At 42.0% G+C, this 20874-nt stretch overlaps 1 protein-coding gene and 1 non-coding gene across 4 annotated transcripts in view; one reads left to right on the forward strand and one right to left on the reverse strand.

The window, feature by feature from the left end:
- LOC140737783 (IgGFc-binding protein-like) overlaps positions 1-8709 on the reverse strand; it is a 32700-nt gene extending 23991 nt beyond the window's left edge. For 2 of the 3 annotated variants that reach the window (XM_073064430.1, XM_073064422.1), the window contains exons 1-4: positions 8539-8709; positions 7546-7683; positions 7415-7459; positions 1294-1368 (exon numbers count right to left, since the gene is read on the reverse strand). In XM_073064430.1, coding sequence (XP_072920531.1) covers positions 1294-1368; positions 7415-7459; positions 7546-7612 — 187 coding nt within the window. In that variant the 5' untranslated portion in view covers positions 7613-7683; positions 8539-8709. The remainder of the gene's footprint in view (positions 1-1293; positions 1369-7414; positions 7460-7545; positions 7684-8538) is intronic. The other variant, XM_073064439.1, reaches the window with a different exon arrangement.
- Positions 452-534, forward strand: trnal-cag (transfer RNA leucine (anticodon CAG)). Its single transcript has one exon. It is a non-coding gene; the product is annotated as a tRNA-Leu (tRNA).
- Positions 8710-20874: the final 12165 nt, after the last annotated feature.

Genomic DNA, 20874 nt, shown 5'->3' on the forward strand with positions numbered 1-20874 from the left:
CAAGTAATTTGCCGAGAACATGGAACAACACAGCAATTGTAACCTTGGCCCACGACATCGGTATCAAACATGATTCTTAATTAAAATAAATCCCTTTTGTTTTCGCCTGGTCCATACCCCTCCATTCCCCGCATATTGATGTGTCAAACATCCTCTTAAACGCCTCTACTGTATCGCCCCACCCACCACCCCGGCAGTCTGTTTCAGATACCAACTCTATTTAAAGAAAAAAAACTTGTCCCGCACGTCAAGCTGCTCTCTTCTCGCCTTGATGTATGTCATCCAGTACTCGGCATTTTCAGCCCGGAGAACAAATTTCCTCACTGTCTATTTTATCCGCGCTTCTCACAATCTTATGCACATCCCTTAACATTCAATTCTCCAGAGAAAACAATCGAACTTTGTCCGACATTTCCTCTCGTATAGATCAAATATAAAAACAATCGGACGTGTCAGGATGGCCGAGCGGTCTAAGGCGCTGCGTTCAGGTCGCAGTCTCCTCTGGAGGCGTGGGTTCGAATCCCACTCCTGACAGCTTTCATTTTAAGCTAAATATGACTCGTAAAATTCAGCATCTGTGGACAAGAACACGAGGAAATCTGCAGATGCTGGAAATTCAAGCAAAATGCTGGTGGAACTCAGCAGGCCATTCGAAGGGTCTCGGCCTGAAACGTCGACAGCGCTTCTCCTTATAGACGCTGCCTGGCCTGCTGCGTTCCACCAGCATTTTGTGTATGTTTCTATGGACAAGACTACGGTCAACTATTCCGGCTGCGACCCTTTATCAGGACTGGAAAAAAAGAATGAGGAGCCAGAGTAAGGTGATGCTGCCTGGCCTGCTGAGTTCCTCCAGCAGTTTGTGTGTGTTGCTTGGATTTCCAGCAACTACAGATTCGCTAGTTCATAAATTCCGTTATTTAGGAAATAGGGGCGACACGGTAAAGCAGCGGTTAGTCCAACGCTATTACAGCGCCAGTGACATGAGGTCAATTCGCGCTACTGTCTATGAATCCGTTTGGATTTGTTCCTGGTGCTCTGGTTCCTCCATTTCCAAAGACGGCCAGGTTAGTTAAATAATCACCTGGGTGTAATCGGGGTTGCGGGCTCGTTGGGCTGGAAGAGCCTGTTACCATGCTGTATCTCGACATAGTAAATACATAAACCTCCTCCAACCTCAACAAAGCTCAGGTTAGATTGTTTGATCAGAATATCCACACACTCTCTATCTTTTTTTTCGAAACTTTCTATTCTTTCTGTGTATCTCCTCAAAACAGGTCAACGACATTTACTAACCTGTCTCAGTTAGAACCAAACCTTTTTGGCCGTCCAAGGAATCCTGGAGAACTGAGCACGGTTCTGGTCTGCTTACTGAAGAAAGGATATTGTGTATTTGAGGCAGTGCAAAGGAGATTCATAATGAACAGAGGACATAAAGCAGTACACAGGAACAGGCCCTCAACCCCCTATGATATTACCAAACTAATTAAACTAGAAATAAGACAGCAAGCTAATTTCTGCCTGCACAATGTCTATATCTCTATACCCTGCATATTCATCAGCCCATCTAAGATTATCGTAAATGCCTCCATTGCATTTGCCACTACTACCCCACAGACAGCACATTCAACAAATCTATGGGAAAAAATTGCCTGGCGTATCTCCTTAAAACATATGCCCTTCTCACATTAAATAAATGCCATACATTATGAGACATCTTGAGCTTTGGAAAGTGATACCAACTGTCCATGCCTCTCATGGTTTTCTAAATTTCTATTGGGTCTCCCTTCATCTCCCACCACTCCAGAGAGAACACACCAAGTTTTTCCAACACAAATGTGAGGGAATTGGGTTTTTGAGAGAGGGAGAAACACGAAAAAAATGTCAATGAACAGGGTTAAGAACAACATGGCACGAATGCACACAGTTTTTTTTTCCAGTGTTATGGCACAGTTCCCAGGGAAATAGGTTTAAAGTGAGAGTGGAGAGAGTTAAAGGAGATGTGAGGGGCAATTTCTTTTCACATGAAGAGTAGTGGATATACACAATGAACCAACAGAGGAAGTAAAGGTGGGTACAATTACAACTTGTTAACAATCACCTCAATGGGAAAGGCTTTGAGAGATATGGGCCAAATATGAGCAAATTAGTAAGCATCTAGGTGGCATTGGCAAATTGGGACAAAGGGCCTGCTTTGGTGCTGCACGTGGCTAATTCTCTAGGAACTGATAATCCACAATGCTAAGTACCGGCTAGGAAATATTGGATGTATTGGTAGTCATCGGCAGAAGTTTGTTTGACTCTGGAGGAGTCTCTACGAGTAGGATGATGGTCAGTGTATCTCCACTATTTAATAAAGATGGAGAGAATGAACAGGGAATTACAGACCAGCTGGTCCAACTTCAGTAGTGGGGACCATAAGACAGAATTAAGCCACTTGGCCTATCAAGTCTGTCCACTATGCCTTTGTGACTGATTTGTTATCCCTCTCAACCCCAATCGTCTGCCTTCTCCTCATAACCTGTGATGACCTAACTAACCATGAACCTATCAACCTCTGCTTTTCCACCTCCACAGCTGTCAATGTCAATAAATTCCCCAGATTCATCACAATCTGGCTAAACAAATTCTTCCTCATCTAAATGAACATCCCTCTGTTATGAGGCTAGGCCCTCTAGTCCTAGACTCATCCACTATAGGGAACATCCTCTCCATTCTATCTAGGCCTTTCAATATTCTATAAGATAAAGGAGCAGAATTAGGCCACTTGGCCCATCAAGTCTGCTCTGCCATTTCATCATAGCTGATCCATTTCCCTCTCAGCCCCAATCTCCTGCCTTCTCCTCATAACCCTTTGTGACCTGACTAATCAAGAGTCTATCAACCTCTGCCTTAAATATACCTGACATGGCCTCCACAGCCCCCTGTGGCAATGCATTCCACAGATTCATCACTCTCTGGCTAAAGAAATTCCTCCTCATTTCCATTTTAAATGAACATATCTCTGTTCTGTGGCTGTGCCCTCTATCCTAGACACCCCACCATAGGAAACATTACTCTGTGAAGGCCTTTCAACATTCAATAGGTTTCAATGAGATCACTGCTCATTGTCCTGAAATCCAGCGAGTACAGGTCCAGAGCATTCAAACGCTTCTCATATGACAAACCTTTCAATCACAGAGTCATTTTTGTGAACCTCCTTTGAACCTTCTCCAATCTCTGCACATCCTTTCTAGATAAGGGGCTCAAAACTGCTCACAATGCTCTGAGGCCTCACCAGTGCCTTATAAATCCTCAACATTACATCCTTGCAATTCTCCGTGTGATCTGACCAATGCCTTATCAACAATATGTCCATGCTTTTATATTCTGCTCGCAATGAATGCTAACATTGCATTTGCCTTTCTTACCCCCATCTCAACCTGAAAATCAACCTTTAGGGAATCCTGCCCGAGGACTCACAACTTGCTTTGCATCTCAGATTGTTGAATTTGCTCTCCATTTAGAAAATAGTCTATGCTTTTATTACTTCTACCAAAGTGCATGACCATACAATTCCTGACACCGTATTCTATCTGCCGCTTCTTTGCCCATTCTCCTAATCTGTCTAAATCCTTCTGCAGTCTCCCTGCTTCCTCAATACTGCCTTCCTCTCCACCTATCTTTGTATTATCTGCAAACTTGTCTACAAAGCAATCAATTCCATTATCTAAATTGTTGACATATAGCATGAAAATAAGCCCTGCAGAACACCACTAGTCACTGTCAGCCAATCAGATAGGCCTCTTTGCCTCCAGCCCGTCAGGCAATGCTTTAAACATGATAGTATCTTTCCCATAATACAATAGGCTCTTATGTCGCTAAGCAGCCCCATGGGTGGGACCTTGTCAAAGGTCTTCTAAAAATACCTACTGACTCTCCTTTTCCTATCCTGCTTATTATTTCCTCAAAGAATTCCAGCAGATTTGTTAGGAAAGATTTCCCTTTAAGGAGACTATGCTGACAGTTAATTGAAGATTGCAATTAACTTTATTTTTTATAGAAGTCATTGATGTTTTTTCTTTGTGCTGTAAGGTTACATATTTCAGAATTTAGAAAGATTTAGACAGCACCTTCCAAACCCATAACATGTAACAGCTAAGTGGACATTGGCAGCAAAAGCATGGGGAACAAACACCATCACCCAGAAGCTGCCCTCCTAGGCACATGCCATCCTGACTTGGCAATATATCGTCATTCCCTCACCATCCTGGAACACCCTCCCTAAAAGCACAGTGAGTGTACCAAGGGCTACTAGGGATCTGTAATTAAATGCTGGCTCAGCCTGTGCAACCTACATCCCTTGAACGAATAAAATAGAAACTTAGTGTATATCACAATACCTCTACAGTGTTTAATCCTATTTTAACCCAGACTTTATTACCATCTTTTTATTTAATCCACCATCTTCTACTTTTTAAGACTGCCTGGCAACAGTAATATTTTGCCCTGTTCCTCGTTTAAAAAAATGGACATAAGTTTCTTTATTCAATAATCCTGTCTTTTCCCACATACAATAAAACTCTGACAACTTGACATCTGATGGAAGTTCTGAAGATTTGGCACTGACTCTCTCATTGCTCCAGAATGTGAGGCAGGGAAGTCCAGATTGAGGGTTGGATGTGAGCCCAGTTTGTGTTGGGATCGGGAAAGCCAGAGGCCAGGAATGTTGCTGAGTTTGCGATCAGGGTACTACAGTGATTGAATATTCTCAGCTTTCATTAAAGCTAACATGAAAATATATCATACTGCTGAATAACATTTTAATAAAGTGAAATAAGTGTTTGGGTATTAATAGAAGTGTCATGCCAAGTGATCTCTGATTTCTACTGGATTTTATTGGAATGACAGTGGGTGCAGCATGGTAACGGGTCTTTCTACCCACTGAGTCCATGTTGCACTAATCCTACCTCAACACTAACCCATTTTAACTCGTCCCACATTCCCATCAACACCCTACAGATTTTACAGCACATCTAGTGACTAGGGGCATTTTATAGCCATGACTTTAACCTGGAAGTCTTAACACCTCTGAACCACCTGATTATTCCAAACTGATTTTCAGAGACAATAGTGAGATATTTTGGACCCTTTAGAACTATCCTTGTATAATCAATTGAGTGGAACTAATTATTACTGAAGCAATGCACTTTGTTTCACCTCTGACCAAAAATGTGCTATGCAAAAGATTAAATAGATTATTCTAACTCAGCCAGAAAGTCCATACAGTTATTACCTTAAGAGTTAGCTCTTGGACATGAAATTTAATAGTTCCAAGTTATGTTAAAGATTAACAGACTAAAACCACTTTGAGCTTGCAACAATTTTTTTCATCCATGTTACATGGATAGGAAAGTTTTAAAGGAACATCAGCCATTTGGGACTAGCTTAAATGGGTATCTTGTTCAGTATGAATGAGTTGGGCCATAGAGCATGTTTCTGTGTTGTATGATTCTATGACTACAGACCAAATAGGTTTCATATCAGAGAGGAAAAAAATAAAAGTGATCTGATAGCAACTTCTTCTCATGTAGGTGCTGTATATGGAATGAGCTGATGGAGGAATCTCATGGAAGTGGCTATAACCACAAAGTTTAGAAGATATTTTGGGCTGAGACCCTTCATCTGGACTAAAAGTATTAGGTGCCAATGAAGGCTCTTAACATGAAACATTTTCCTTTATAGATGCTGACTGACCCGCTGAGTTCCTCCAGCAATTTGTATGTAGCTGCAGGTGGACTACACACCAGGGTTCTGAAAGAGGTAGCTGAAAAGATTGTGGAGGAATTAGTAATGAACTTTCAAGAATCACTAGAATCTGGACTGGAAATTTTCAAATTTCATTCCACTCTTTAAGAAGGGAGGAAGGCAGGAGAAAGGACAATTATCCTGACTTCGGTGGTTGGGAAGATGTTGGAGTATATTATTAAGGATGATGTTTCAGTGTACTTGGATGGTCATGATAAAATAGGCTAAAGACAGCATGGTTTCCTTAAGGGGAAATCTTACCTGACAAGTCCATTGGAATTCTTTGAGGAAACAACAAGCAGGATAGATAAAGGACAGTCAATGGATGTTAACTTGGATTTTAAGAAGGCCTTTGCACATAAGGCTGCTTAACAAATAAGAGCTTGTATTACAGGAAGGATACTAGCATGGATAAAAGATTGGCTGAATAGCAGGGGTGGGAACAAAGAAAGGTTTTTCTACCATTACTAGTGGTATTCCGTAGGGGTCAGTGTTGGGACCATTATTTTTTGTGTTACATGTCAATGATTTGGGTGATGGAATTGACGGCCTTTTGGCAACACAAAGATATGTAGTGGGGTAAGAAGTGTTGAGGAAGCAGGGAATCTCCAGATAGGCAGATAGATTGTGAGAATGGGAACAAAGTGGCAGATGGAATACAGTGTGGTGAAGTGTATGGTCGTGTACTTTAGCAGAAAGAATAAACGGGCAGAAAATCCAGAACTTTGAGGTGCTTTGAGGTGAACTTTGGAGTCCTTGTTCAGGATTCCCAACAGGTTATCTTGTAAATTGTGTTGGGTTGGCTGTAAAGAAGGCAAATGCAATGTGGGCATTCAGTTTGAGAGAATATAGGAGCAAAGATGGAACGTTTTGGCTTTACAAGGCATTGCTTATTCCACATCTAGAGCACTGTGAGCAGTTTTCGGCCCCTTTATCTGAGAAAACAATGTGCTGGTATTAGAGGGGTCCAGAGGAGTTTCATAAGAATTATTACAGAAATGAAAGTGTTAATGTATGAGGAGCGTTTGATGACCATGGGCTTGTACTCACTGACATTTAGAAGGAACTCTATAGAATATTGAAAGGTCTGGATAAAGGTTTCCTTTAGTGGGCGAACTAAGAGCAAAGGGCACAGCCGTGGAATAGAGGGAGGACCATTAGAAAAGAGATGAGCAGGGATTTCTTTAGCCAGAGTGTGGCGAATCTGTGGAATTCGTTGCCACAGATCCCTGTGGAAGATAAGTCATGGGGTATATTTTAAGCCGTGATTGATAGGTTCTTGATTAGTCGGGAGGGTTACGAGGAGAAGGCAAGAGAATGGGGTTGAGAGGGAGAATAACCCCGCTCTGATGGAATGGCGGAGTAGACTGGATGGGCTGAATGGCCTCATTCTGCGCCTACGCCTCCTATGGCTCAAGTGGGCAGTTTGTGTGCCATGGAGCAGTTGGGGGGGGGGGGTCTGTTTTCTATGCTCTATGACTCAACGGATCTAGAAGTTCAGATATTACTCATTGGAGAAATGGAAAGTACATTCCCTTGAAAACAGCTCTCCTGAAGGATGAACCAGACACGGGATTTGGGATGGGGACTGTTGCGGACTTGCTGCGCGCCAGCAGTGAGGAAATCGTACCGCTGTTCAAGTTGCCAATCGCGGAACCGACGCACCGGCTGTCTTCTGCAACAGACCAGAAGGAGATTTATCAATGTGCCGCATGGCGAAGGGATATTCTGGAAGTGAATTGGGATCGAATCTCGGCTCACCGTGGTTGGCCATCAGCATGTAAAACACCAGTAAGAAGGTGCAACTCCTACGCCTGGGGGCGGACATACTGTTTCTGCGGGTGTCCGGCGACCCTCTCTCGGCCTGGGACGAAGTCGCCTTCCTCCTTCTGTTAGACACTTGTGGCCGGGTTTGACAAATAAAGATTAGCATTGGAAACAAAGAGCAAATCACATTTAATAACACCCGCGAGAGAAATAAAATAAGATTAACTTGATTTATCCGAGAAATACTGTATGTTAACATATAAGTAATATGTTAATAACTTAACCAAGAATTATTGTTAGTAAGCTAACCAAATATTATGTTAATAAATTACCCAAGACATTGTTTGTAATTTATCAAAGAAATAATCTTGATAACTCAGTCAATGAATATTGTTTGTAAAATCTAATATTAACGATTTATCCGAGATACGGTATATTGTCAGTAAAACTGTAGCTAGTGATACTGTCAATAACTTACCTCTGAATACTGTTAATTACTTATCTAAGAAACATGTTAGTAATTTTCCAAGACAAATTTTGGTAGAAATCTTGGAGGAAATATAATGTTAACAACGTATCTAAAACTACCATTATCCTAATCGAGAAATATCATGTTAGCAATTGTTACAAGAAATATCGATGGTAATTTTGCCGAGCAACGTTATATTAGTAACTTATCCAATATTATAGTAGCAGCTTAACCAGGAAGTTGGTAACCTATCCAACAACTATTATGTTATCAAATTATTTAATAAATATTCTGCTCGTAATTTATCCGAGAAAAATTCTGTCCAATTGAATAATTTTAACCTTGTTTGACATTGGGCAAACGAAGTTAACAAGAAAGAGACCCATTCAATTCCCGGGCTAAATGGAAAAAAAAATTGACACTTTAAATGCTGATTTCAGGCATTGTTTTTTATTAATATTATTATAAGAAGTTGGTTATTTGGAGAGGTCCTTCCAGCGGTTTTGGATGGGACTTACCCAGATTACAAGGGCGAAGGATTTCTGCTTTGTTATATATTTACCGGTCGATATTGCGGACAGATAATTAACAGAAGCGGTGGCGGTTACGGGAGAGCGGTGAAAACGATGCGAAGCGCTGCTTGCTTGGAACACCCAGCTGCGGGAGTGGAAGTTGGAAACAGATGAAAGTGTTTGCGGTGGAAAAGGGCAGCTTTTTGTAAAAGATTTACGCGTTTCCGTCACGCGTTGTTCTTGTTAATGCGGGCAATGTTCTCCGCGGCGGAACGTACAGAACCTGGCGTGGACCTCAGCCCGAAACACAGGTTGTGTACACAACGCCAGCGTTAGAAAGGCAGATAAGATCAGTAGATTTCAGGGAAATTACGCAAGAGCTTTCTTTAACTTTAAGGCGATGAATTAGCCACTGTTTGATTCTTAAAACTTTTCCTCTCATGGAGAGTTTAAGGCAAATTCCATCGCCATAGCAACAAGTGATAATAATCCCTTGCATGCACTAAATCTTAACATTTTTCAAATTGTACCAAGTTAAAAACATGACCGTAACTTTGTATTAACTCATTAGGTTCCTCGATCACCTTTCTGAACATTGCAGAGTTCCACCGAATGCAGTTCACGCCCACCCGGAAAGTCTGAGGGTTTCCATTGGTTTGAAAGTGTTGCATTGAGAGAGGAAGCATGCAGACAAGGTAATGCCGAGGGAACAAGAGGTAGAATCTAGCCTTTGGTCCCAGCTGATGCAACACCGGATTTGCTGGGCGCAGTCTGGCTCCCCTTAAAGGATATGCTTTCAAAGTTAGGGGAAAAGTTCACAAATTTCCCATCTCATCTCCCACATCCTGGGAACAGAGAGGAGGGCTTTAGTTGTGGCAGTCTTCACATTGGGAGATAACATAATTGCCATTTTTCCTTCTACACATACATTCTACGCACTGGTTTCAACCCCACTCCCCTGCCTACAATGCCAACCCAGCCCAGGCCCTTGTGGTCATTGTACCATCTGCCATACACCTCTTCCATAATGGCTCTCAGTCTCACCTCTGTACTTATTACATTCCAGCACAGGTAACCCTTCGTGGTCCTTCTCATCTCTGTCCAGTAGCTGTCTACAACCTTTACCCTTCCTTCTCACCCAGCTAGGTCCACCTGCCCTTTCTGTATCTGCCTCCATCACATCTCTCTCTGCACCTGATTGAGGAATAGCTACTTACTTTCAATCATTTCATTTTTGAGCCCTAATCATTACTTTGATATAGTAACGTCGTCATCATTTTGCACTAACAATGTATAATACTGTGCAAAAGTCTCAGGCACACACACGCACATTCACACATACACATATGTATAGCTAGGGTGTCTAAGACTTTTGCACAGTACTGTTTTTGTCAATGTGGAATGGAGAGTCAGTTTGTAAATCTGGCAGGAGCAAAAAACGTTAGGAATGGCGAGGGTGGGATGCTGCGGGAGGGGTGTGGGGCAGGTGGTGGAGAATGAGCACCAGGGTGGTGGGTGGTGCACACACACCCAGCCCTGAGACACTAGACAAAGTCATTTGATTCCAAACAATTGGTGAATTGGTTAGTACAGAATGCCTTTCTGGTGATTCTTGCTCCCTGCCCTCTCTCTTCCCCATTTTCCACCATGATTCCCCTCTCCCTGCCCCCTTCCCACTTTCAGTCCACAATAGAGACCCATATCAGAATCTGGCATCACTCACATGTTATGAGTTGCTTTTGCAGCAGTAGTACAGTGCAATACATAAAATTACTGTGTAAAAGTCTTGTATCATAAGATATAGGAGCAGAAGTAGGCCATTCGGCCCGTCGAGTCTACTCCACCATTCAATCATGGCTGATCCAATTCTTCCAGTCATCCCCACTCCCCTGTTTTCCTTTAATGCCCTGAATAATCAAGACCCTATCTATCTCTGCCTTAAATCACTCAATAATTTGGCCTCCACAGCTGCTCATGGCAGCAAATTCCACAGATTTAGCACCTTCTGACTAAAGTAATTTCTCCGCATCTCAGTTCTAAAATGACATCCTGCAATCCTGAAGTCGTGGCCTCTTGTCCTAGAATCCCCTACCATGGGAAATAACTTTGTCATATCTAATCTGTTCAGGCCTTTTAACATTCAGAATGTTTCTGAAAGATCCCCCACCCCCCTCATTCTCCTGAACTCCAGGGAATACAGCCCAAGAGCTGCCAGACATTCCTCATACGGTAACCTTTTCAGTCCTGGAATCATTCTCGTGAATCTTCTCTGTACCCTCTCCAATGTCAGTATATTGTTTGTAAAATAAGGAGCCCAGAACTGCACACAATACTCCAAGTGTGGTCTCATGATTGAATGGCAGAGGGGAATTGATGGGCCGAATTGCCTTCTTCCACTCTTATGCATTATGGTCTTATAGAATTGTATTGAGTGGATATCCATGTTGAGTTTAGAAGCTTGATGATTGTAGGGTAATAACTGTTTATGAATCTGGTGGTGTGGGACCTAAGGCTCTTGTACCTCTTGCCCGATGATAGTAACATGGCCTGGAAGGAGGGGGGTCACTGATGATGGTCGTGCTTTCTTGCTCAACATCAGTATGCAAAAATATGCGAGATGTTAATGAAGGATGGTTTCTTCAACTGTTGGGAGAACTATTACATCAGCATGGTGTTGGAGATGGAGGGAAATGCTTAAACTTGGTTTCATTTGGAATTTACAAAAATTGTTACCTAAAGGAATGTAGGAGACAGATTCAATGGTGAATTTCAAGAGAAAATTAGCTACCTACATGAAAAAAGATTACATGGAGTACATGAGCTTAGATATTCCAAACAATTGGTTCAGCTCGATGGGCTAAATGGGTATCTGCTATTCCTTCCCTACCTGCATTTCCTCCAAGGTCTTTGGTGACTTCCCATGCAGGGCCATTTTCTTTCATCCTACCACAATCACAGAATATCATTATGCTGACAATCTTCTTCAAGGACATCAAACCCTTCAAGATTCCTGTAGGGTTTCTTTAAATCCATCTCTCACCAATCTCCACTCCATCTTACTGAATCTGGAATAGAGTACTAGAAGAACTCTTGTTTAGACCTTGAAAAAAATCACTACTCACTTCTCAACTCGGAAATAAAGTTTGAAAAGGTGTGGGGACCTTTTCTTGAATACTTTCACAACTCCTCTTTAGATTATGTTTATTTTCTTTAATCCCTTACTTCCAGCTTTTTTTTCTTTTTGTAAGTTCTATGGTTTTTTTTGTTTGAAATTTCATTTTAATTTTGGTAGTAGGAATTATTATTCTTTGTTTTTATTTATATTTACAGTTTTGGGGGTTTGAATGCTCCAATTAATTTTTTTAAATTAATTTTGTGATGGTTGGCCTGGAGATTTTCTTTCCATGGGAGGGTGGGCAGGATACTAACTTTATATGATTTTATTCTGGGTGCTATTTCCTTATTATTTTGAACTATATAATTGATATGTTTATTATGCACTGTATTAAACTTCATTTTGCTGTTGAGTTTTTACTTGCTGTAGTGGTTGTAGAAATGCATTAAAAAATCAATTTAAAACATTTTAAAAAGAAAAAGAAATAAAAAAGAGTACTAGAAGAAAACTCACGGAGTCATGCAGTTGGGAAACAGGCCATTCATCTAACCAAGCCTGAGCAGCCATAAAGCACCTGGCTACACTAATCCCATCTCCCCTTTTCCCCACCATCTCTCCGCCCCCACACTGAGGGGTATTTACCAATTTATCCACCAACCTGCACCTTGTTAGAATGAGGGAGGAAACCATAGACCTGAGTGAAGCACACATGGCAACACAGAAATTATGCAAGCTCTGGACTCTGGAGCTGTGAAGTTAATTTGACTCTGTAAGTTAACCACAGTGTAAAAGAATCAAAGAGGAATTATTGGACAAGTGTGAGTGTAGATGTATTAAAGAGCTGCAGGGCAATATGTGGGGACTGGTATGATGGGATTACTATGTTGAAAGCTCATATTGATAATTTGGCAAACATTGTCTTCTTGTCAGTAGGTTATAATGGGCTTAATATTCTACTCCTTTTCCTAAGCTGAAGGTGTTATTGTTTCAAAAATGCATGTATATTCCTGACATTAAATCAAGCATCCTTGCAACTATGTTAGTGTAGGGGTCTCAGTACCATTAACTGTGGCATTAACTGTTCAGGCTAGCAAAATGGCTTCTCTGTATTGTTATAAAAAAATGGCTTCTCTGTAATGTTACTTAATGCTGTAATGGGTTTCTGTATCTGGAGTGTTTGGGTTATAACTGCAGATAAGGGGGGACCTAACCAATGGAGAATTGTTATGCTTTCTTGTATCTGTGAGCTGAGTGAGAATTCATGGTCTTTTTCGGGAGGCGAGCGAGGAGGATGGACGTGTGAGGAGCGGACAGCGGTTCCGGGGCGGCGGATACTGGACGTCAGCGGTTCGGACGGTGGCCAAAGGCTCGGAAGGTCGTTGTGGATGGAACCAGAGGTGTGAGCTCCAAAGTATCAAAATATTATGTGCACAAACTGATAAAATTTGGCGCCTTTAGGTTATCTGTTTCTACTAACCCATCACTAAGAAATAATTATAAAGTTGCAATTATTTACTTGCCTTTGGTGTATTGTCTGATATTTGTGTTGCGAGCGTGTACTGGGGGTGGGGAATTACACTATATTTACACCGAAGTATTGCACTTGGCGGGGCAACGACGGTTCACCCTAGGTGAACAGGGGTGAATTGGGAGCACAGACGCTACATTTGTATAGATCCATCTTGCACCAAAGGCTCTTAAAAATTCCTATGATGTACCACGAAGAGAATTTATCATCTACTAGTATGGAGTCTCCAGTGCAGAGGGTCAGGAGAAGCCGCAGGTGGTGGTAGACTCAGCCAGGCACCATCATGGGCAAAACCCTCCCCATCTTCAAGGCCTTCACCGAAAGGCTTTCCTCAAGAAGGTGGCATCCATCACCAAGGACCCTCACCATCCGGGAGTACACTGGGGAGGAGAAGAGCCACACTCAACTTTCAGGAACAGTTACTTCCTCTCTGCCATCAGATTTCCCGTGCAGACTTTCTTGCTATTCCTTTTCTATTGCACAACCTAGTTATTTGTGTAATTTATAGTAATTTGGTGTCTTTGTACTCTACTGCTCCTGTGAAACAACACGTTTCACGTGACATGAATCAGTTACAATAAATCTGATTGTGTTCTAAAGGTGCTGGAAGTGGAATGTCACTGCACAAGTCTGTCCTGTGGGGAAGCCATTCACACCTCTCCTACCCAGAAACAAAATGTGCCAGTGAGAAAGATAAACCGACGTTAAGCTGGTCACACCTGACTGGGGTTTGTTTGAGTTATACCTGTAAAGCTGAACAAACTCTTTCCACTATTAAGTGAAAAGAAAATGTTTTGGGGCTTTAGCAAACTATAAAGACAGGCATTTGTTTGTCAATGTAAAATGTCACAAAGTGTTTTACAGAAATGGTTATCAAATAAAATTTGGCACCAAACCACTTAAAGAATTAAAAAGCTGGCCACAGAGAGTGGCCATTTTATTAGGTACACCTGAACACCTGCTGATTAATACAAACGTCTAATCAGCCAATCACGTGGCAGCAACTCAAAGCGTAAAAGGAAGCAGAGATCGTCAAGAGGTTCAGTAGTGGTCTGGACCAAACATCAGAATGGGGGCAAAATGTGATCTAAGTGTCTTTGATGATTGGTGCCAGATGGGGTGCTTTGAGTATCTCAAAGATTTTTGACCTCCAGTTGTTTTCACATACAGCAGCCTCTAAAGTTTACAGAAAATGGTACAAAGCAAAACAAAATTCTGTAAAAATCCAGTGAGTGACAGTTCTGTGGGCATAAAATGCCTTGTTGATTTGAAGTGTTGGAGGACTTTGGCTGGATTGGTCTAAGCTGGCAAGGGGGTGAACCAGAAATCACCATGCAACACTGGTGTACAGAAGAGCGTCTCTGAATGCACAGCATGCCCAATCCTGAAGTGGACGAGCTACAGCAGCAGAAGACCACAAACGTACAGAAATACACTCAGTGGACAATTTATCCTGCTTCGAATAAAGAGGCCACTCTGAGTGTATGGGGTCACTTGAGAGGTAGATTCAAAGGGTTCGAGAATAAAGATATTCCCAATTCAAGACTTCCAGAGGCGAGCACACTGGATGGCCAAGTGCCCAGAAGACAGGATAAATTTAAACGAAGAACCTTAAGGTATTCAGCAAGAGCTAGGGATGGAGCACTGCTTGCAGTTCTGGTCACCGGCCAGTGGAAAGGATGTGATTGCACTGGAGAAGGTGCAGAGGAGATTCGCCTGGGTGTTTACTGGAGGAAGTGCTTCACTCATGAGGAGAGGCTGGTAGGGTGGACGTATAAAATTATGAGAAGCATAGATAGGGTAAATAGCAATTGTCTGTCTCTCAAGGAAGGGACATCTAAAACTAAGGGGCGTAAGGTGAAGAGGGAATCTGAGAGGTGTATACAGTATTTTGCACAAAGATCAGTTTGAGGAGACTGTGGAGGCTGGATTAGGAATATTTAAAAGGCATTTGGACAGGTAGTTAGGCATAGAGAGATATAGATTTATTCTAGGCAAGTGGGTTAGTATGGACAGGCATAGATGTAGTGGGCCAAAGGGCCTGTTTCTATGTTATATAACTGTAATCATGAAGGAATACATTTAGGAAGGTGCCACAAGGTGAGGGACTGGAGAATAAACAGGTTGATGTTATGTTGTGTGATAAGAACATTGGGAGCCTGAGTGCTTGCTCTTGCCCTTGCATGCTCCACTGGTCAATGGCTGGTCCAGTTCGTCAATACCACTTCCCTGCACTGAACTCAACTACCAGAGAGAAAAAGATTCTAATACTGTACCCCATCCACACCTCTCATATTGTAATATACTGTAGTTCTGTCACTTCACCCCTTAGCTTGTCAAGCCCAGCCTGTTTCTCCGTGGTCTTCCAATTCGAGCAATGTCCTGGTGAGTCAACTTTACATCTTCAGAGATCCCCATTTTCTCTCTCCCTCATTCCCTAAACAGTGGGGTTACAATTGGTACTTTCCAACCTGTGGAAAGCCTGCCAGAACATATGGAAGTTTGTAAGACAATGGCCAGTGCACTCATTGTCTCCATAGCTACTTGTTTAATAACCACAAGAAGAAATTCATTAGATCTAGGGGACTTAACTGCTCCAATTTCTCAAATGTTATGTTTTATTTTCACTCAAACTACAGTAATTCTTTATCGTATATGAAATTATCTTACAAGTTATGTCTACAGGTTTTCAAGAGTCAATGTTATCAAAAATGCATTTGAAAATCAATGCAAAATCCTGCGGATGTAAAAAATCTGCAATAAAAAGGGAAAATTATGGAAACACCCAGCTGGTCAGGCAACATCTGTGGAGAGAGAAACCGAGTTGGGGAAAGACTTTGGACCTGAAATGTTAACCCTGTTCTTCTTTTCGTGGATGCAACTTAACCTGCAGGTATTTCTGGAAATTTCTTCTTATATACTAATTTTCCTTCTTAGCCAACATAGAATATAGAGCAGAGAGGTTTCATTAGACCATCTGGTCTATCATCTACAGCATGGTAGTGTAGTGTTTAGCACAACGCTTTACCGTACCAGCGAGCCAGGTTCAGTTCCCACCACTCCCTGTAAGGAGATTGTACATTCACCCTGTGACTGTGTGGGTTTCCTCTGAGTGCTCCGGGTTCCTCCCACAGTCTGAAGTCCGACCGGTTGGTAGTTTAATTGGTCCTTTTAAACCATCCTGTGATTAGGCGAGGGTTAAATCAGGGGACTGCTGGGCAGCTCGGCTCAAAGGGCTGCAAGGGCCTTTTCTGCACTGTAACTCAACAAATAAATAGGACAGAGGCACCAAATTAAGCCACTCAGCCCATCAGACTGCTCTGCGATTGCATCATGGTCGATTTATTATCCCTGTCAACCCCATTCTCCTGTGTTCTGCCCATAACCTTCCACTAATAAGCCCTGACTAATCAAGAACCTATCAACCTCCGCTTTAAATATATCCAATGACTTGACTTCCACAGCCATCTGTGGCAATGAATTCCACAGATTCACCACCCTCTGGGTAAAGAGATTCCTCATTATTTCTGTATTACATGACTGTCCCTCTATTCTGAGGCATTGCCCTCTGGTCCTAGACTCCCACACTACAGGAAGCATCCTCTCCACATCCATTCTATCTAGGCCCTTCAATACTCGATAGGTTTCAATAAGGTCCTCTCTCATTGTTCTACACTCAGTGAACGAAGGTCCAAAGCCATCAAATATTCCTCGTACACTAACCCTTTCATTCCTGGAATCATTCTTCATCTGGACACTCTCCAATGCCAGCACATATAAGGATCTCAAAGCTGGTGACAATACTTTGTGCGGTTTGACCAATGCCTTATAAAGTCTCAACATTACATCCTTGCTTTTATATTCTAGTCCTCTTGAAATGAATGCTCACCTTCCATTTGCCTTCCTTACAAGCAACTCATCCTGCAAGTAAAGCTTTAGGGAAACTCACATGAGGACTGCCAAGTCCCTTTGCACCTGTGATTTTTGGCTTTTCTCCCATTTAGAAAATAGCCTGTGCCTTTATTCCTTCTACAAAGTGCATGACCATACACTTGCCTGCACTATATTCCATCTGCCACTTATTTGTCCATTCTCCTAATCTGTCTAAGTCTTTCTGCAGATCCCTTGCTTCTTCAAAACTACCTTCATAAGAACATAAGAAATAAGAGCAGGATCTGTCCGTAAACTCAGCTCCATCTACCTGCCTTTTCCCGTAATCCTTAATTCCTTTACTATGTAAAAATCTATCTAACTGTATCTTAAATATATTTAGTGAAGAAGCCTCAACTGCTTCCCTGGGCAGAGAATTCCACAGATTCACCACTCTCTGGGAAAAAACAGTTTCTCCTCATCTCCATCCTAAATCTTCTCCCCTGAATCTTGAGGCAATGTCCCCTAGTTCTAGCCTCACCTACTAATAGAAACAACTTTCCTACTTCTATCTTATCTATCCCTTTCAAAATTTGTATCTTTCTGTAAGATCCCCTCTCAGTCTTCTGAATTCCACAGAGTATAGTCCGAGGCAACTCCTCATAGGTTAACCTCTTCCTTCTGTCTTCATATCATCTACACATGGCCACTAAGTCATCAATTCTGCCATCCACATCATTGACATTTTTCATCATATATTATAAAGAGTGGTCACAACACCAACTGCTCCTCACCAGCAGCCAACCAGAAAATGCCCCCTTTATTCCCACTCTTTGCCTCCTGCCTGTCAGCCAATCTTCTATTCATGCCAGAATCCTTCCTGTAGGACCATGGGCTCTTATCTTAATAAGCGGCATCAGGTGCAGCTCCTTCTCAAAGTCCTTCTGAAAAATCCAAGTAAACAACGTCCACACTGACTTTCCTGTGTCTATCCAGCTTGCTATTTCCTCAAAGAATTACAACATATTTCTCAGGCACGGTTTCCCTTTAAGGATACCATGCTGACTTTGGCCTGTGTAGCACCCTGGGAAAGGTTTACATCAGTAGTGACACCTTTCCCAGAGCGTTAGACTTACTCTATCATGTGCCTCCAAGTAGCCTGAAACCTGGATGCTAACATCTTCCCAACCACTGAGATCAGGCTAACTGGCCTATAATTCTGTTTCTCCTGCCTTCCTCCTTTCTTAACAAGTGGAATGGCATTTGCAATTTTCAAGCCCTCTGGAACCATTCCAAAATTCAGTGAGACTTGAAAGATCATCACTAATGCTTCCACAATCTTCCAGATTGCTGAGGTGTAGTCCATCTGATCTCGATGACCCCTGGCTTAAGGTGGCACTGGTGAAGTCCGCTGACTACTTACTGGTGGCAAACAAAACTAAGAATACAACTAAATACATTATTATCAACACTTTTCCTTGTAAAATTTATGGTAAAAGACCAGAGAGACGAGTGAAGGTGAGGCTGAATGGAGGGGGCAAAATGTGCCGGTGCAAATCTTTCCAACTCAGAAATGGCCACTTTCTCGATCTACTCTATCACTACAAATAGTTCTTCCCTGTGACAATTTGGCATATCAGGCGGTGACCTTGCCATTTCCTTAGTGTTTTTCTGTTTTACAAGGCCAAGTTGCTGGCTCAACACTCAACACAGCACAAATAGAACTCATGCAAGGGGCCGGCCAGATGCAAACCTGGGACCTCTCACTCCAAAGTCTGATGCAGTTGCCACTACAACACCGGCACTGTCATCACAATAAATACATTCACTATCATTCTTCCATCACATTCGATCACCTTTAGTTAATCTAATCGAATATATACTGAATCCAATCATTAATGCACATCACAAAACATTTCATGATTATCATATTGAAAGTGATTTTAAAATGTATGGGGGAATTTACCAAAGATTTCCTTAGGTCAGGTCATCTGCAACTCAGAAGGCCCCTATCTTTGGTAGAATGATAAGACAGATGAAGGAAAGTGGTTTCTCTCAAGGGATAGCAAGGGTCTTCAGCCCATCTCATCCATATTGACCAGGATTCCCATCTCAGCTAGTCCTGTTTGCCAATATCCTCTAAGCCTCCCTTATCCATGTACCTGTCTTATAAATGTTCCTAATGGACTTGCCTCAACCACTTCTTCTAGCATCTCATTCCATATACTGACCACCCCTCAGGTTCCTATTAAATTGCCCCCCCCCCACACCTTAAACCCATGCCATCAAGTTCTTGACTGCCCCACAATGAGAAAACAAATCTATGCCTCTCATGATACTATACATTTGTAAAGATCACCACTCAATCTCCTATGTTGCAATGTATAAAGTCCAAACCTGCTCAACCTTTCCCCATAGCACTGTCTCGAGAACACCTCCGTAAAACTCCTCTGTACTTTTTTCCAGCTTAATGGCATCAAACGTGAATACAATAATTCTGATGTGACCTCAGCAGCATCTTGTACAACTGCAACATAACATCCCAGTTTTTATACTCAGTGGCGTGGATTATGAATGCCAGTACCAAATGCCTTTCTTCACACTCCTGTCTACCTGTGAAGTTGAGGACAAGAGAATGAAAGAGGGTGAAAGAGGTGGAAGTACCACCACATTTATTCTTAAAGAAGCCTAACTTAATAGTTCCATGACAATTTAGGATTGTCTTGCTGTTTTCACTTACTGTTGATTTCACTGCTGTTTCTCTTTCAGGAATGCCAGCCCTTAAGCAGTTCCACTCAGTAGTAGGATTTCAGTCCAATTCTGACTAAGGGCAGCTAACTTGAAATGTTTGTTGCTTCTCTCTCCACAGATGCTGACTGACCTTCAGAGTGTTTCCAGAATTTTCTGATTTTGTTTCAGATTTCCAGTTTTTGCCATTTAAAAGAAAATCATTCCCCCATTAAGAAATTACATTTGTTTTGATTTCACACTAACAAGGAATTTGGAGAGAAAGAGAGACAAGCAAACAGAGGAGTTTAATAATGATTTAGTACAGGATCTGGCTTTCATCCCACTAAGATCATCCATTGACATTCATCCCATTTTATTCTCTCAACATTCTCATGAATGCCCCCAGATCCTATCCCTCAACTACGCAATTTAGTGGTCAATTAACTTGACCAACCCACACACGTAGGAGAAAACCAGAGTATCTGAGGGAAACCTCTGTGTGTCACAGGGAGAAGGTGCATACGACAGACAGCGCTGGAGGATGGGATTGAGTCCAAGTCTTTGGTAGCATCTCTACTAGTTGCACCAATGTTCCAGCCTCATGGTGTGGCAATCAAGCCTAAGTACCAGTCCTGATGAAGGGCCTTGGCCCAAAACGACAGCTGTTCTTTTTCATAGATGCTGCCTGGCCTGCTAAGTTCCTCCAGCATTTTGTGTGTGTTGCTTGGATTCCAGCATCTGTAGATTTTCTCTTGTTTCTAAGTATACTATCCTGCTGCCTTAATCTTTCTTCATCCATTTTGAGTTGTAATTCACTCTGCATCCAATAGTGGGTGCTATTGCATTAGAAATCATCATTTCAGAACACTTAAAAGTCTGGACAATGAAAATCAGGTTTATTATCACAGACGAATGACGTGAAGTTTGTTGTTTTGTGACATTGATAAAGTGTAAGACGTAAACAATTATTGTAAGTTACAATAAACAAATACCTAGTGCAAAATAGTGAGAATTTTTGACAAGTTTTCAGGAGCAGTATGGAATTAGGAAAGCAAGCATCAGCTCCATTTAAAGAATCCATGAACAGTCCATAGCAGGT

The sequence above is a fragment of the Hemitrygon akajei genome, chromosome 2 (genome assembly GCF_048418815.1).
Source record: "Hemitrygon akajei chromosome 2, sHemAka1.3, whole genome shotgun sequence".
NCBI classification, from domain to species: domain Eukaryota; kingdom Metazoa; phylum Chordata; class Chondrichthyes; order Myliobatiformes; family Dasyatidae; genus Hemitrygon; species Hemitrygon akajei.